Raw genomic sequence first — 17,126 nt, forward strand, 5'->3', positions numbered from 1 at the left:
CCTTAAATAAGGATGATAGCAGGAGAGTACAGGACATAGAGGAAACATTATAAATACTTTTTTTTTCTGATGCTCAGCTCAACAAATTGATGTTCTGTTTGTCTCATGGGCCCAATTGTACCTTGAATAGCTTCTTAGTGACACGTACTATATTGTAGGAGAAAGCAATATGATATAAAACACAGCATGGCCAAAATGTGTATTCCTCATCTTTTAACTTTTGAACTACAATATCATATAGTGAGCTATGGAGAATTTATGTGAAATCTCCTCTTTTTGTTCTGTGTTTATACAGCACCTAGCATAATGTGGTCCTGGTCCGTGATTAAGTCTTGTAAGCACTATAGTAATACAATAAATAAATAATAATTAGGCAGAGTGCTTTTAATAATATTGAAATCAACCATGGTGAGCTAATGAATGCCATTGGTCAGAAACTTGGTTCACCATTTTGCATATTCCTCAATTATTAACATGTTATGCTATAGCGTACCTATTTAATTATAATGGCCTGAAAGCTTATAAGGTGACGTAAATAAGCTTTTCTTCCTACATCAGCAGTATTATCTATGTGGGTGCATATGCCAGTTTGAGTTCCAAATGACTCTTGATGCCTTTAGAGAATCTCATTGAAATGAACATTTAGATCAGAAGGAAGATAATTTTTGGGTGTGCAGAAAAAGCTTATGCTGTGTCTTTTCATATTTTATTGTAACAAGGCATCGTGGGGTGTGCACTGTTGTCCAGAAGTTGGGCATTTTGACTGTGCCGTGAAACAGGAAGCTAAATAAATATTCTATTGGCCACTTGAGAGATTTGATTCTGAGATAAGCCTGTGTGTCCTGGAATGACATACCGCCATTATAAACTGCATCTGCATTATTATTAGGGCTGTCAAGCGATTAAAAAAATTAATCGCGTGATTAATCACACTGTTAAACAATAATAGAATACCATTTATTTAAATATTTTTGGATGTTTTCTACATTTTCAAATATATTAATTTCAATTAGAACGCAGAATACTAAGTGTACAGTGCTCACATCATATTTATTTTTGATTACAAATATTTGCACTGTAAAAAACAAAAGAAACAGTATCTTTTAATTCACCTAATACAAGTACTGTAGTGCAATCTCTTTATCATGAAAGTGTAACTTACAAATGAAGATTTTTTTTGTTACATAACTGCAATAAAAAAAAACAATGTAAAACTTTAGAACCTACAAGTTCACTCAGTCCTACTTCCGCCAATCGCTCAGACAAACAAGTTTGGTTACAATTTGCAGGAGACAATGCTGCCCACGTCTTGTTTACAATGTCACCTGAAAGTGAGAGCAGGCGTTTGCATGGCACTGTTGTAGGCAGCATTGCAAGATATTTATGTGCTATATGCGCTAAAGATTCATATGTCCCTTCATGCTTCAACCACCATTCCAGAAGACATGCGTCCATGCTGATGACAGGTTCTGCTCGATAACGATCTAAAGCAGAGCGGACCGACTCATGTTCATTTTCATCATCTGAGTCAGATGCCATCGGCAGAAGGTTGATTTTCTTTTTTGGTGGTTCGGGTTCTGTAGTTTCCACATTGGAGTGTTGCTCTTTTAAGATGTCTGAAAGCATGCTCCACACCTTATCTCTCTCAGATTTTGGAAGGCACTTCAGATTCTTAAACCTTGGGTCGAATGCTGTATCTAACCTTAGAAATCTCACATTGGTACCTTCTTTGCGTTTTGTCAAATCTGCTGTGAAAGTGTTCTTAAAATGAACATGTGCTGGGTTATCATCTGAGACTGCTATAACATGAAATATATGGCAGAATGTGGGTAAAACAGAACAGGAGACATACTATTCTCCCCCAAGGAGTTCAGTCACAAATTTAATTAACGCATTATTTTTTTAATGAGCATCATCAGCACGGAAGCACGTCCTCTGGAATGGTGGCCGAAGAATGAAGGACATATGAATGTGTGTCATATCTGGCACGTAAATACCTTGCAACACTGGCTACAAAAGTGCCATGAGAATGCCTATTCTCACTTTCAGGTGACGTAAATAAGAAGCAGGCAGCAGTATCTCCTGTAAATGTTTGTAAATTGTTTGTCTTAGCAATTGGCTGAACAAAAAGTAGGACTGAGTGGACTTGTAGGCTCTAAAGTTTTACATTGTTTTGTTTTTGAGTGCAGTTATATAACAAAAAAAATCTACACTTTCACGATAAAGAGATTGCACTACAGTACTTGTATGAGGTGAATTGAAAAATACTATTTCTTTTGTTGATAATTTTTACAGTGCAAATATTAGTAATCAAAAAAATAATATAAAGTGAGCACTGTACAACTTAGTATTCTGTGTTGTAATAGAAATCAATATATTTGAAAATGTAGAAAAACATCAAAAAATATTTAATAAATGTCAATTGGTATTCTGTTGTTTAACAATGGGATTAATTGAGATTATTTTTTTTAATCACAGTTAATTTTTTTGAGTTAATTCCGTGAGTTAACTGCGATTAATTGACAGCCCTAATGATTATAAAGAATGAAAACCTTGATGCATACATTTTATAAAAACCTTGGTGCATACATTTAAAAAAATTACTGCATTTAAAATTAGTATCTGGACAGATTTATAGTTGCAGAGTTGATTTTAGTCAATGAGATAACTGGACTTGCAAATTCACATACATATATATTTCCAGTTTGAATAGTTGGGGGACCTAATATGCTATTTAAAACTCTTTTTCTTCAGAAATAACTTTAAATATCTATAAATCTGTAGCTGTTAGGGCTAGAAGAAACCATTCTGATCACCTATTCTGACTACCTACATAACACAGACAATAGCATTTCACCCAGTAATTCCAGTTCCAAGCCCAGTAATGTGGTGTTGAACAAGACCATCATCTTTAGAAAGACATCCAGTCTTCATTTAAAGACTTCAGTCTACCACATTCTTGACTGAGCTATTCCAGTGATCAGTGACAGAGACCCTTGCTGTTAAAACATTTCCCCCTTATTTCCAGTCTGAATATTTCTAGCTTCGACTTCAACCATTAGATCTTGTTATACCTTTGTCTGGTAGATTAAAGAGCCCTGAAGTATTAGATGAACTCTCCCTGTGTAGGTACTTATAGACTATGATCATATCACATCTTACTTTTCTCTTTGATTACCTTCTCAGAGAGAAGGTTAAATGTTATGAATAGAGCCATGGACTGGTTTTGAGTCCAAAGAAAGTATTATAATTTGCTGGGAAAGCCACTTTTATGTATATCAAGGAGAAAGAGATATCATTTAGATCTTTCACACTTTTACATATTCTGAAAAAATGTCCTTGGGTTGAAAGTTTCTACCATTCAAAAAAGTTTCACTGTGGTTGTAAGTTACAAAATTTCTATATTTTGAAACATAATTTTTTATGATGCAGTTTGTTAGATTTGATAAAATATGTAACAATCTTGTGTCCAGATTACAAATTTAGTGTTGAATATTAATCAAATAATTGTGTTTTTAAAACAATTTCTGAAAATAATATGTACAATACAATTTAATACTAGTTACATTTCCACTTTAATTTCTGGATTACTAAAATTTCATTTTATCTGGGCTGACCAACTGAGTTTAAACATGGATACAGAAAATATGTATTCCCTTCAGAAAGAATGACGTGCTTCTCACTAATATTAACAATCAACCTTTGTCCCCCACGTTCACCAAAACCACTGCAATGTACAAAAATGCTTATTACAATAAATTATATTTAACAAAATGGCCCTCAATGGCCCATGTCCTTGATAAACATAAAAGTGGCTTTCTCAGGAGATTCTAATATGTTCTTTGGACTCAAAACCAATCCATGGCTTTAATGATCTTTATAGCAGGCAGTGAATTCAGGGGTTTTAAGCTTAGACTGTGTCTGAATGCAAAATCTCAGAATTTGGATGTGGTAAGACAGTTAGGGGCCAATCCTGTGAGGCACTGACTGATCACTATCTGCAAAGTGCTGAGTGCACTCTGCTCCTATTAATGTCAACCACAGTGGAAGGTACTCTTGGGATTTGGCCCCTAATTCACTTTTTCTCAAAGGCTCACTCCCTTTCTAGATCCATACATTATTAATAATACTTCACTCTAGGACCTGAATGCATTTGATGGTTCTTGATAGTGGGGTCATCAGTTACAATCATTTGGTGTACATTCACTCGCACATAGGCTTCATCACTCCAATGTCCTAAATGACTTTGCTAGGGCTTTGAATTCATGAGGTGAATGCTTATTAGGAATTTTCTAACCATCTTGCTTAGCCGAGATCTGTAGAATAAAGAAGCATGGATATGAACTTGAAATGAGTTTTCCTGTGATACTATGTTATTCGCCTACCCCACACAGGGTGTGTGACTTATTTGTAAAGGACTTTGGGATCCTCTGGGGGAAAAGGAACTATATTAGTGCATACTATTTTTATCATTCACTGAGTGGTATAGAGTTGGTGTGTGCACACGTGTGAAAAACTGTCCCTGCCTTAATGAGCCCCGAATGTACTCAGACAATTCAATCAGGATTTTCCTATAAAGACAACTCTCCACCTCTTGACCAGCTTAAAGGATAACTTTGAGGGAGACAGATCCATTGTTTTTCTAATACTTTGTGATAATTCTCCTTCTGCTTTTAGGAGTCTTGAAGCAAAAACAGCTGGATGTGCTTACTCAGATTGCTCTGAAGTGTTTTTGTTTTGAGTTTCACCGGCTTGCATCTACATTAATGGGACAGATGCTGTATGGTGAACTTTAAGAACAACATGCTTGCTTTGAGAGTAAACTCTTTAGACGTGGGCTGTGTTTTCTTCTGGTTTTTACAGCACCAACTTCAGGATTATGACTTAATGAATAATTATAATCCTTGTAGAAATAAATTATTCAGACCAACCTATATCCACTACCCATTACTGCAGACTATGCAAACTTTGTTGGAACATGCATTATATTCAGTTGGTCTACACCAAGCATAGCATTTTTTTTAAGATACCACTATCCTAACTGTCTTATCTTTAAAGGTCATATTTAATGGTCCTGCAAAGACAGTACAGGGACAGACCAGGGAATTAAAACTACACTGTTGGTGTTTTAAATGAATATCTCTAACCTGTTAATCTCCATTCTCTCTAGCTGTAAAAGGGTGCTAACTTATGTTATTGATCCACTATTTAAAATAATTCCAAAAAAACAAACTAAAAACCCTGTTGCATATTTTCCTATCTCTCTACAGCATATTGATTTTTTACCTAATTACCTAATACTGAACCTTTTTTTTTTGCCTCCCAGATGACAATCAAAAAACAATTATTTATTGTGCTAGAAATGCACATGACTCTAATGCAGGGGTGGGCAAACTTTTTGGCCCGAGGGCCACATCTGGGTATGGAAATTGTATGGCGGCCCATGAATGCTCACAAAATTGGGAGTTGGGGTGAGGGAGGGGGTGAGGGCTCCAGCTGGGGTGGTGGGCTCTGGAGTGGGGCCAGAAATGAGTTCAGGGTGTGGGAGGGGGCTCTGGGCTGGGGCAGGGTGTTGGGGTGCAGGGGGTGAGGGCTCCGGCTAGGGGTACGGGCTCTGTGTTAGGGCTGGAGATGAGGGGTTGCGGTGCAGGAAGGTGTTCTGGGCTGGGACCAAGGGGTTCGGAAGGTGGGAGGAGAATCAGGGCTGGGGCAGGGGGTTGGGGCATGGGAGGTGGTCAGGGGTGTAGGCTCCAGGTGGCGCTTACCTCAAGTGGCTCCCAGAAGCAGCGGCATGTCCCCCCTCCAGTTCCTACACAGAGGCGCAGCCACGCGGCTCGGCGCGCTGCCCCTGCAGCTCCTATTGGCCGTGCTTCCAATGGGAGCTGTGGGGACGGTGCTTGAGGTGGGGGCAGCGTGCGGAGCCACTGGCTGCCCTTACACATAGGAGCTGGAGGGGGAACATGCCACTGCTTCCAGGAGCCATGGGGAGCCACGGCACGCACGGAGCAGGACAAGCCCCCAGCTGGAGCGCCGGAGCGGGGCAATCCCCGGATCCCGCTCACTGGTAGAAACTCGAGGGCCAGATTAAAACATCTGAAGGGACAGATGTGGCCCCCGGGCCGTAGTTTGCCCACCCCTGCTCTAATGCATTGCCAGGAAGGTTTGGATGTATTTAGTGCCTATACATTCTTGTAGAATTTCCCTTACTTTTAATTAATAAGTTGAATAATAAATAATATATGGGAGCATATTGTGCACAGCTGGAATAATGAAGTTGCATTTCTGCATACATTTTTGATTCTGAATATCATTTTGGTAGTAGAGCATCACAACTGGGTATTTATAGCAAATTTATTAATATTTAGGCAGCTTCTCTGTGCTCTTCTTCAGCATTTCCTGAAGCCCTGTCAATTTATTTTCCACTAGAAGCAAGAGACTGATCAAACGTAATAGAACATTTGTGCTGTTTAATATCTGAAAAGTGCAGTTACCCAATTAAAATGTTTGTGTACTAAGTACTGAAAGTCTTTTGCAATATGTGTCATGGACTTTAGAAAAGAAACATCTCTTTATTAAATAAAAATAGCTGCTAAGATGAAGAAATGTACAATGAAAAAAAGTCAGTTTTCATTTCATTTCCAGGCAATCGTGTTTTATCTCAATGTACTTTGTTTTGGCTGTCTTTATGGGTCAAATCATGGTCTTGCAGCTCCCCTTGCTGTGGAGAAATTTAATGCTCTGTGAACTGGCATAAGGAGCTCTAGATGTATCTTCCACTCTGGGAGAGCCATTAAGCCCCGCCTCCTTGGGGTGCGGGGGGTGCAGTCCCAGATTTTTAAGGATGATGGAGAGGCCATAAACATGCACGGAGCCTTCTAAATGCATGCAGGAGGGGCTGACCTCCTCAGCTGACTGACACGCAGCTGAATGGGAACTCAAAGTCCGCATGGAGCAATTGTACTGGCAGAAAACCCAAAATAGAGTTGTCAGAAGGAAGATGTTGCATCAAAAATCTAATCTGGGGGAGGGAGAGTAGGGCACCATTCTAGACTCCTCTCTCCTACTACCCCAAGACTAGAGTAGGTGTCTTTAGTAGTAAGTGGACTCCGTCCCCTTTGTCGAGCTCCACTTCTCCCCGTGATGCCTCCCCCCAAGATAGCATGACATCCTCAGAATCTATCAGGCTGGTGCAGAGTCATCATAGGCAGAAGGAATGGGCAAGTCAGCATCTCTATTCCTGCATATCCTAGCCAGCATTTAGCTGTATGTTATTTCATCATTACAGAAACCATTGTTCCAAAAGTATATTTAATGATATTTAAACACTTTTTAAACCCTTGCATAAAATTCCAGCTATTTTGACATCATAAATAGAGGATGAGTGGCTGACGGGGTTCTGTGCATACCCCTGTGTTTATTCTGTGTACACAAAGGGCCTTCAACACTGAAGGAAAAATATATATGCCAGATATTTAGTGCAAACTTATTTTTGCAAGACACGGGATTGACTGGAGAAAGCCTGGACACACGGAGAACCACACTGCTATGCACCACTTAGTCTATGCAGGAGAGGAGCCTTGATCCCAACCATACACAGGGATTTTCAGATGTGAGACTCACGGTTTTGCAGCATCAGGATTCCCCTGCTCAAGATAACGGGTGGGCGGGGAACTTTGTGGCCCTCAGATCAAGGTCAGTCAATTCTATGACTTCATGTGGCAGTTGGTTGCCAACTATGATTAGACACAGAAGCAGCATATTTCTGCATACCAGCCTTACAGTTAGTGTGGTTATAGACTCAAACATGTATGAATGAAACAATTTATAAAACTCCTCCTTGGTGGTGCATGGTTGGTTTTTTTTGTTTTCAATTTGGATACTTCAGATTCAAAATCAGCTACTTCATGTGAAACTGCAGCCTTACTTCCGAGTTTCTTGGTTTTCTACTTTGTTTTAACTCAAATGTTCTGGAAAAAAATTAGCAATCATGGAAAACAATGATATGTACTTGCAACTTTAATTCAATGTAGCCAAGATTGGTTGGGGCAGAATATATGTAATAACATTGTTGCGCCTCTGAAGAACGGATATATTAATTGTAAATAATTTTAGAACGATGTCTTTAGTTCATCCTTATAAATCAATACATTTCTATTAAAATTGTCTGTTTACCAATGTGTCATATCTGAGGAGAACACGGAAGGAAAAAGGAAGGAAGAAATGGTGTTCTTGTTGGATCAAATGGAGCATTCCATGCTGAAACCTCTAGTCTCAGCAGTCTCAGCAGGCTGCACCTCCATACTAAGGCTTAAGTCAGCTGCAAACTACTACCTTTTAGTAAAAACTAGGGGTAGCTTATGGGGCTTCGGCAAGTTGTGAGAGTAACCTTCAGATGGGCAGTCCTGATCTGTGCCATGATTTTGTTGGTTTTTTATAAATCCTATTTTTATCTCTAGGAATTGCTCACCTTTAAAAATATGGCAATTAAAAAAAACGTAGCAGCTTATGTATGTTGTACTGTGTTTATAGGTCCCAGAAGCCATAAGAAAGTGCCAGCGAGCTGGAATTACAGTCCGCATGGTCACTGGGGACAACATCAATACAGCTCGTGCCATCGCAATAAAGTGTGGAATTATTCATCCAGGAGAAGACTTTCTCTGCATAGAGGGAAAGGAGTTTAACAGGAGGATCCGAAATGAGAAGGGAGAGGTAATTCATGAATTGAATATAAAGTAACTTTCCCCAATGTTATGTTTCAGAAACTATAGTGAAGGATGGAGGAACACACTGTATTTCTCTTCTATTGTGATGTCCCTCACTTCAGTAGACAACGACCAGCCCAGCAGCCTGACCGGAGGGATGGTTCAACTTCCAACACTGCTCCTTTGTTATTTCAATTGCCTCTGATAAACTAGCATGTTACATTTAACTTCTCAGAGAGTTATCTAATCAGTGACACTGTCACATTAGTGCTAACCCAATTCAGCTCTTTTCTGAACCATATCGGACTGTTTCAAAAAGTACAAATTCAGAAAAATTCTCTAACCCTCCCCCCCAACAAACGAACCAAAAACCCAACAGCAGGGCTCTCAGAGCTCACTAGCAACTGGCAGCCATACAAAGTCAGCCTCTAAATGCTGCTTCTTAGCTGGAGCTCTGACTTCTCGCATCAAGTCTCACTTAAATTGTGGCTCCATTCTCAGATGAGACTACATAAGTGGTTACACCCAAGCAAACCTACTGAGACAACATGAGGGCAGAACTGTCAGACAATAAGGTTTGCTTGTTGGACACTGAGGGCACAATCTGGCCTGCAGAACCTTTTCTCTTGGTGGTGATGTGTGAGATGAAGACCTCAGCTGGGTTTCCAGATCCCAGCTAGAGTTGGTAAGGCTAGCAAACAGGAACATCTTTCTACTTGTAGACAGAGCACACTCGATCTGGGAGCCTTGAGACCCTGCAGATACAGAACTCCACCTTGCTACTTTTAGAGTCACATTCTGGAGTGGAGCGATTCTGTAAGGCAATACAAAGGCAACTTCTGTCCCTACCGTGAATCGTACCTACTTCAGCCAGCAATCGAGGCAATTCAGTAAGACAGTGTGGGGGATTCAGTGTGTCTCATGGCCCTACCTACCCTACAAGTAGTGCTGGCTGTTACCGTCATTTGGCCCGTCATTTTGGAGAGCGGTGGCTCCAGATTACCAGTATAGGGGCTGATTCTCCTTTCATACCAGTTTTGAGTGTGAAAAGTGAAAACATTTCTAGGCAGGAAAACAAAGATCCAGATTTGCTTACAACAGGCTGGTGATTGTATTATTATTTTCAGATTGAGCAAGAACGTATTGACAAGATCTGGCCAAAACTACGAGTACTTGCTCGCTCATCTCCCACAGACAAACACACTTTGGTGAAAGGTGAGTGCAAATAATCCGTATGTGTGTGATTATTTATAATAGCCATGGTTGTCTAATGGTATCACCTAATGTACTTGTTTTTGATATTACAATCCAGACACACAGAAATGTACTGTTGGTAGGGCAGAGTGGAGGGAGGAAGAGGAGGAGCAGGAGCTAGCTGTGTTATTTCTCATGTCACAATTGTTTCACTCATCAGAGAATTAGGCCAGGTCTGTGCTAGAAACTTTTGCTAATAGATCAATTGTTGGTCAGGGATGTGATTGTTTAACAACATTTCTCTACTAGCAAAAGCCCTAATATTGATGCAGTTATGTAGATATAATAAAATGTTTTTTGTGGCCATAAAGGGGTAGCCGTGTTGGTCTGTATCCACAAAAACTGAATTGGCCTTCAACATTGGTTCTCCATTTGTAAGGTAACTCCCTTCTCTTCATGTGCCAATATATATGCATGTATCTGTAATTTTCACTCCATGCATCTGAAGAAGTGGGTTTTTTATCCACAAAAGCTTATGCCCAATTAAATCTGTTAGTCTTTAAGGTGCCACTGGACTCCTCGTTGTTTTTGTGGCGATAGCTTATTTTGTTTGAGAAAGCGGTATCAGTAAAATGCACTCTTTGGCTTGTATAAACTGTGTCTACATTAGGAGGGTTTACCACTATACCTATACCAGCAAGCCCTTTCCAGTGTTGACAAGGCCTTAGTGATAGGGTGGAAACAGAGGGAAATATGGGGGAGGTGAGGAGAAACGTATGAGAGAGGAGAGAAGGGAAGGGAGGGGAGAGGAAACTCAACAAAAATGGGGAGTTTTTTATTTGTCTTCTTTTATAATACAGGCGTGTTGTCTAATGATTGGAGCACTGCGCTATGAGGTAGTGTTCTGTTTCCAGCTTTGCCACTGATGACTTCTGTGACCTAGGGGAAGTCACTTAAACTTCCCTTTACATCATCAATAAGATGAATCAAATAATACAGTACCTTAAGGATAATCATTCTATCAAATGCTGTGTAGGCAATTTAGCGTTGATGAACAGGACAAGGGAATTTACTGAAAGGCCACCTGTGCAAGTTTTGACATTTCTTTCTGTGGCTGAGTTTGCAGGTTGACTGCAGAATTCGTAGGAAAAGCACTTGCTTTCTAATGTGGTTCTCAGCAAAGTTTCAACATGTATTTAACACATGTAGGTTAAAGTGGTTTCATTTTAAACCAGCTTTTGTTTACTTCATACAGGTGTTTTGAATATGAAAACAGATACAATGCATCCTCCATATTCCCTGTGAATTAGTGTTCCTATGAAGTGATCGCCCATGCCTGGGCATACCCATACTCTTTTACTGCCTGTCTCCTTACCCCTTCTCTTCTCTAGAGTGACAGACATGGTTTCCCAGGCAGTCACGTCTGTTGTCTTTGTAGGCTACCTGAAAAGTCTAACTGGAAATAACAAAGGAAGTTTCTCTCGCAGGAGTGGTGGAAATACAAATGTGGATTCATTAAAATGTGATTCATTGACTTCTTGTTAGTGCTTGCTTGTCAATATTTTCATTGTGGCTTTTCAGTTTGATTAGAATGTGGCACTGACTGCGAGTGGAAGAGCATGTATGCAAGTAAGAGGTACTTAATAAGAAGTAGGAAGAACTAACCGTTGTGAATGAGAGAGGAGCTGTAGATTTTTGATATTTGTATGCAGCTGTCCATAAAGTAAACAAAAACGAGTTGATTAAAAATAACCCACAATTTAAAATACATATATTCAAACTTACCTAAAACCAGCAATACAAGGGTAAGAGCTCTTCTTGCTGAGCTCATTAGGAGAGTGGTTTTTAAACTTTTTAAGCTGAGCCCCCTCTTTAAGTAACAATTTTTGGTTGTGCCCCCCACAACCCAGACAAAAATATACATAAAGAAGTATGCTTGATAGCCTGCTCATAAATCTAACAGAGACCTTAACACAACTTGAATTAAATTACCTATACCTTTAAGTTTCAAATACACCAATACTTACCAATGGCACAGCCCAGGCTTCCTCAGCAGTGGGCTGCTTCCTTCTACCTTGCATCCAGGCTGCACTGCTAGGGCAGGGCCAATACCTGCCCCTCCCCCCTCAGATTTCCAGGGTGGGGGAAGGCACGTTTGACGGTCTCTGGGGGCAGAGCCAGCACCAGGCAGGGTGGCTTGCTGAGGTGAGTGAGGGTGTGGAGATGGTGCTCCCTCGCCTGGGCCCCACTATGTGGCTGACACAAGCCACCCGGTGTTGCTGCTCGCCCCCCACCCCCTGAACTTTCCTCCATGACCCCCAAGAGGGGAGAGGTGCCCCACAGTTTGAAAACCTGTGCATTAGGAAGAGAGTCTTTTCATTATACTGATTCCATTCACATGACTAAGTTCTGCCACATTTGCCGTTACATGCAAGGTTACATGTTTTAAAAAGCAGATTCCATTTTGGCATAAAACTGATGTAATTCCCTGATCCCCACTGGCTGTCTGCAGGTTCCAGGTGTATATTTAGGAGTTGGTTTTGACCTATAAAGTGCACTCCCCACCCCACTGCCACAGCTGCAGTCAGCGGAGGCACTCAAGATGGAGTCTCTTTCATGGAAAAGAGAGGTGCTGTTTGCAGGGTGTTGTCCATGGAGGCCCCTCCACTGTGGAGCCAGTGCCTTCCTTGGTCTGAAATCTGAATCTATTGGTCTTGAGGGCATACTCCAAGGCCTATGTCTACAATCAGGCTGTTGGGATGAAGGGCTGTGATACAGGCTGGTATATGTGCTATGCGGCATTTGTGGTTGCTCTGATTTAATCTTTGTTAAAGTATTTTCAGATTCAGGGTGAGAAATAGCTTCTGACTCCATCCTTTTATCCTGTATATTGAACTGATGACACAGGAACTTAGAGTGGAATTTTGAAAAGCATCTAAATGACTTTGGGGAGCATACATCCCATTGTAAATGAACTAGGTCACTTAAGTGCTTTTGAAAATGATGCTCACCCTCCCTCCAGCCTCAGTATGTTGGGTAAAGGAGCCAGAATGTGATGTAAATGATCTCTTCAAGCCCTGGCTAGAAGAGAATTCCCCTGACACAGGAACTGAAGTTAATAGCCATAGACTGTGTTCTGAAGACCCTTCCCTCATCCCCTTCTAACCCAGGCATAGGGAATGTGTCGGGGGTGGCAATGGAGATATCCCATCTCCTAGAACTGGAAGGGACCTTGAAAGGTCATTGAGTCGAGTCCAGCCCCCTGCCTTCACTAGCAGGACCAAGTAGTGATTTTGCCCCAGATCCCTAAGTGGCCCCCTCAAGGATTGAACTCACAACCTTGGGTTTAGCAGGCCAATGCTCAAACCACTGAGCTAGCCCTCCCATCGCAGCATGATGGGTACTCTGGGCTTCACTGCTGCTTCTCAGAAGATGGATACAAGCAGCTGTAGCTTAGCTTTTCAGGACTAAATTATGCCAGGTGCTGTTTAGGCCCCCAGAACAGCCCAACATTGCAAGGGTGCAAAGGTGGCTTGAAGCCCTCACAAGTTCTGTGCTGCACTTCTAAGATGCAAGACAGAAGCTTACCCTAGAGCCTAATATAGGTGCATGGCTCTAAATTCTAATGGAAGTGTGTATTGGGAGTGTCATAAAATCAAGTAAATAAATTGTTGGAGACTGCCTGTGTGAGTGAATCATGCAGGATTTTCCCCTAAGAGGAAAATCAACAGAGTTGAAGAATAGTAAGCAACAAAATATTAACAAGATTTACTGTATGTGCAGTATGAGATTTTGAAAGAGATATTTCATTGCAGAATACCTTATATAACTGGTATTGTTGGTAACATTTTAGAGATGATGATGAGGTCAAATGAAAAAACAATTATATTATACAATGCAGTTTAAGAGCAGCTCTACATTGCTGTGAAATGTTTTTGGTTTATAAGACTTTAAGGGCCCTTAAAAGTTACAGGAAATTATTTAAATGTTCACTAGTTCTGGTCCTCTTGCTCTGAAGTACGTGTTTCTCAGTCACTTGGGGGATAGAGCGAGTTTTCTCTTTGATGCATTAGGTTCGCTCTAGGGCTAAAAACACACATCACAAAACAAACTTTCATATTTAATTTTTAATGACATACAGCTGCCGGAGGGAGGGAGCACTTTTTTATTTCACGGCCACAATCCTGCCCATCAAAAATCATTTTTATGTAGCATAAGACACTTTTATTATACATTTTTGTTCTTTTGTAATGTTGAGACTCAGAAAGGCATCATTCAGCATTTCAAGTTGGGAAGACACTGCTTTGTTATAGATGTAAGGCTGCTCCAAGGCACTAGAGTTTTCAGCTTCCAAAATAGGTTTGAGAAGTTTTTTTCTTGGACATGAAGATAAAATTTATTTCAATCTAGAAATGAATCCTGTGTGTGTGTGTGTGTGTGTATTTTATAATATGTATTCTTTATATAACATGTAGCAGCTCCTCGGTGCCTTGAGCTTACCCTTTAAGGCCTCAGTCTTGTAATTGTATGTTCCCAAATGGGTGTCTGCTCCAGCCCTATTGAAATCAGTGGGTTCTGCATGGGTTCAGGTGTCTGCATCTGCTGATCTGATTGCAGGATAAGGCTCTGCAGTCATATTCTTTTCTGTTTCATTCTAATAGTATGTATTTTTTATATTGGAGCACCAGCCACTTAAATATCACAGTTGTCTGAAAATGTACCCACTGTTGTTACAAGTTACGCCCCCCACCCCCCCAAAGGGCCTAAGTCTGCACACACTTAAACACTTAACTTTTTGCATGTGAATAGTCCATGGGACAACTCACATGAGTATGTTTGCAGGATCCAGGTCCTAAAACAAAACTGAAAGAAACTAGAGGAAACATTATTTTCTATATTTTTGTCAGTATACTTCTAGATTTGAAAGTACTCTTGTAAAAGTCAGTTTCACTGTTCTCTCTATAGTCAGTCAGTTTCCCCTATTACATCTGAGAGTCATTCACATAGCAGCAGAGTAAAAAAAAAATGTGATGTGATTGTAAAACCACAATAATTGACAGTGGGCCTTGTGGGAAAAAGGGGTTTAACTGTGACTAATTTTAACTATTTTTAAATGAATTTATTTCAAGTTTCCTTTTAAGTAAAAGCTCTAAATTATTATTTTATTAACCAAGAGCCTGTAAAAGTTTAAAAGTTAGGAAATGTAGCTAAATTTTAAAGGTTGACATGAGCTGAGCAAATAATTTTAGAAGATATATTTAATACAATTGCTTGTATTAAATTTGTAAAATATAAGAAATATGTATTGGGTGATCCATCATACTGGACCAATAGTACCTAAAGATAAGTGTGCTTTGAATCTTCATATTTCTAGCATTCCTTGTCTCTCATTGTTTTCAGGTTATTGGCAGACATGAGAAGGGACAACTAAATCCCAATCTGTTCTGTTCTTTTAAAACAAACAGTATCTTACAGATAACTCTAAGGGTGGCATTGCTAATGAGATGCATTAAAATAACGTGGCATTTATGCTGCAATGAAGTGAAACCTGAGGCTCCACTTGTTGATGCTTTTGATCTAAGCAGTAGGTGGAAAGGGGTTTACTTGTAGATGAAATGGAAGACACACTTGCTAACTAATATTCTCTGTAATATGATCCAGAGGGGATTTGATCTAACAGCTCCTTGAAGCCAGGGAGACATGTGAGTTGATATATTTCATTTTAAGTTGTATATGAGATCTTGTTGTCCTGTATTGGAGTAGTAGATGCTTATGGTTGAATACAGATCATGTTGAGGGGTTCGGATCAGAGATATGTAAGAGGAGATAGTTTGGGAAACCACATGACTCTTGGAGTTCTTCCATATCCTGTGGAGCTGTGTGTTAAAACTCTCTATGTAAGCATCTGATTGGACTAAAGCTGTTTGCCATAAACTATTTTTCTGACTCTAAAAGTGAGCATTTGAAATCAAAATATATTCTTATAGCAACTGGGAACCAATGGAGTTGTAATGAAGTGCCCATTCTCTGAATCAGGTTCCAAACCCTATCGATATTCTTCACTGATCACTGTAACAGCCCCTATAAACACAGTACCATAAATAAGGTTTGAAAACAGTGGCCTCATCACCTTTTCTTGGTGTGAGCCTGCTTTTGTCCTTATGTTCTTTATACAAATATATTTATTATTAATTCTTTTTCTTCAATTATGAAGGGAAACTTTTGCAAACCAGTCGATTTTGATCTTGTACTGAAAATGGCTCATGCTGGTCTCCTGTTATAGGCCATTTCACAATCACTGGCTCTCCACGAAAGATCCCTGACTGCCAACTCTTGTGAGCTTCACCCTCAACTGCATTGTCTTAGATGAGTGCAGCTGTGCAGGCAGGTCATGAATGGAGAATTGGTCCCTGCCCAATGGGAGCTTTAAGCTGTAGACCAGAAACTTGATTGGCTCTATTAGTGAATGATGAACCAGTAAAGGGTTCTGAGCACTGGTCTGAAGTGCTGTGGGTGATTGGGAACTGGTCTACTGTGTGCTTTGGAAGTTGGAGTCTCCACCTTCAGTGCCAGATAGAGTGAATGTTAATGGTTTAATATGGAAATTGACAAGCAAAGGGATAACTGTGGTAGGTACTAGTCCAAAAGGAAGTGTAAGTTTCTCAGTTTCCACCACTGTGGCTATCAGTAACTAGGATTAGCTCTGTAAGTCCCCAATATTTGGTGCTAATTTGTCGAATGGTAGGCAGATGCCCTTGATGAAGGTAGAAATCAATGTCCTGCAGGCTACTCACAGTATTTCTATTTTCCTACCAAATCACTTTAGTCTTACCTGGGTTAAGCCTGATCTAGCTGTTTTTCGTCCATGTGCTTATCTCTCACCAGCATTTGACACATCTTTGTAATGGCATTAGTGGTATATGTTTAAGTGAAGATGTAAAGATGGGTATTGGCGATAACAGTGTGCATCACCATGACATCACATGCAAATGTTCAAAATAAGATTAAAAAGTCTTGATCTTTACAGGATGCTGCATCTAAGTGTTCTGGAGGATAAGGAGCTGTTTATCACAGTAGTCTGGGTTGTTTTTCAGAGGAATGATTGAAGCCTTTAGCACTCCTGCTAAACCTTGCCAGTGAGTTAGCAGGACCTTGCAATCAACCTATGGAGGCAGAAAAGAGGTAGTAGAATCATATAAGCATTGAGGTTAGGTCTCAGTTCATTACCAC

The 17,126-nt window shown here is 40.2% G+C and overlaps 1 protein-coding gene across 7 annotated transcripts in view; it reads left to right on the top strand.

The window, feature by feature from the left end:
- The window catches only part of ATP2B2 (ATPase plasma membrane Ca2+ transporting 2), a 327,087-nt gene that overhangs the window by 251,546 nt on the left and 58,415 nt on the right, over positions 1–17,126 (top strand). For all 7 annotated transcript variants that reach the window (XM_065408374.1, XM_065408373.1, XM_065408376.1 and 4 more), the window contains 2 exons: positions 8,530–8,709; positions 9,830–9,917. In XM_065408374.1, coding sequence (XP_065264446.1) covers positions 8,530–8,709; positions 9,830–9,917 — 268 coding nt within the window. The remainder of the gene's footprint in view (positions 1–8,529; positions 8,710–9,829; positions 9,918–17,126) is intronic.

Source organism: Emys orbicularis, chromosome 7 (genome assembly GCF_028017835.1).
Source record: "Emys orbicularis isolate rEmyOrb1 chromosome 7, rEmyOrb1.hap1, whole genome shotgun sequence".
NCBI lineage: Eukaryota > Metazoa > Chordata > Testudines > Emydidae > Emys > Emys orbicularis.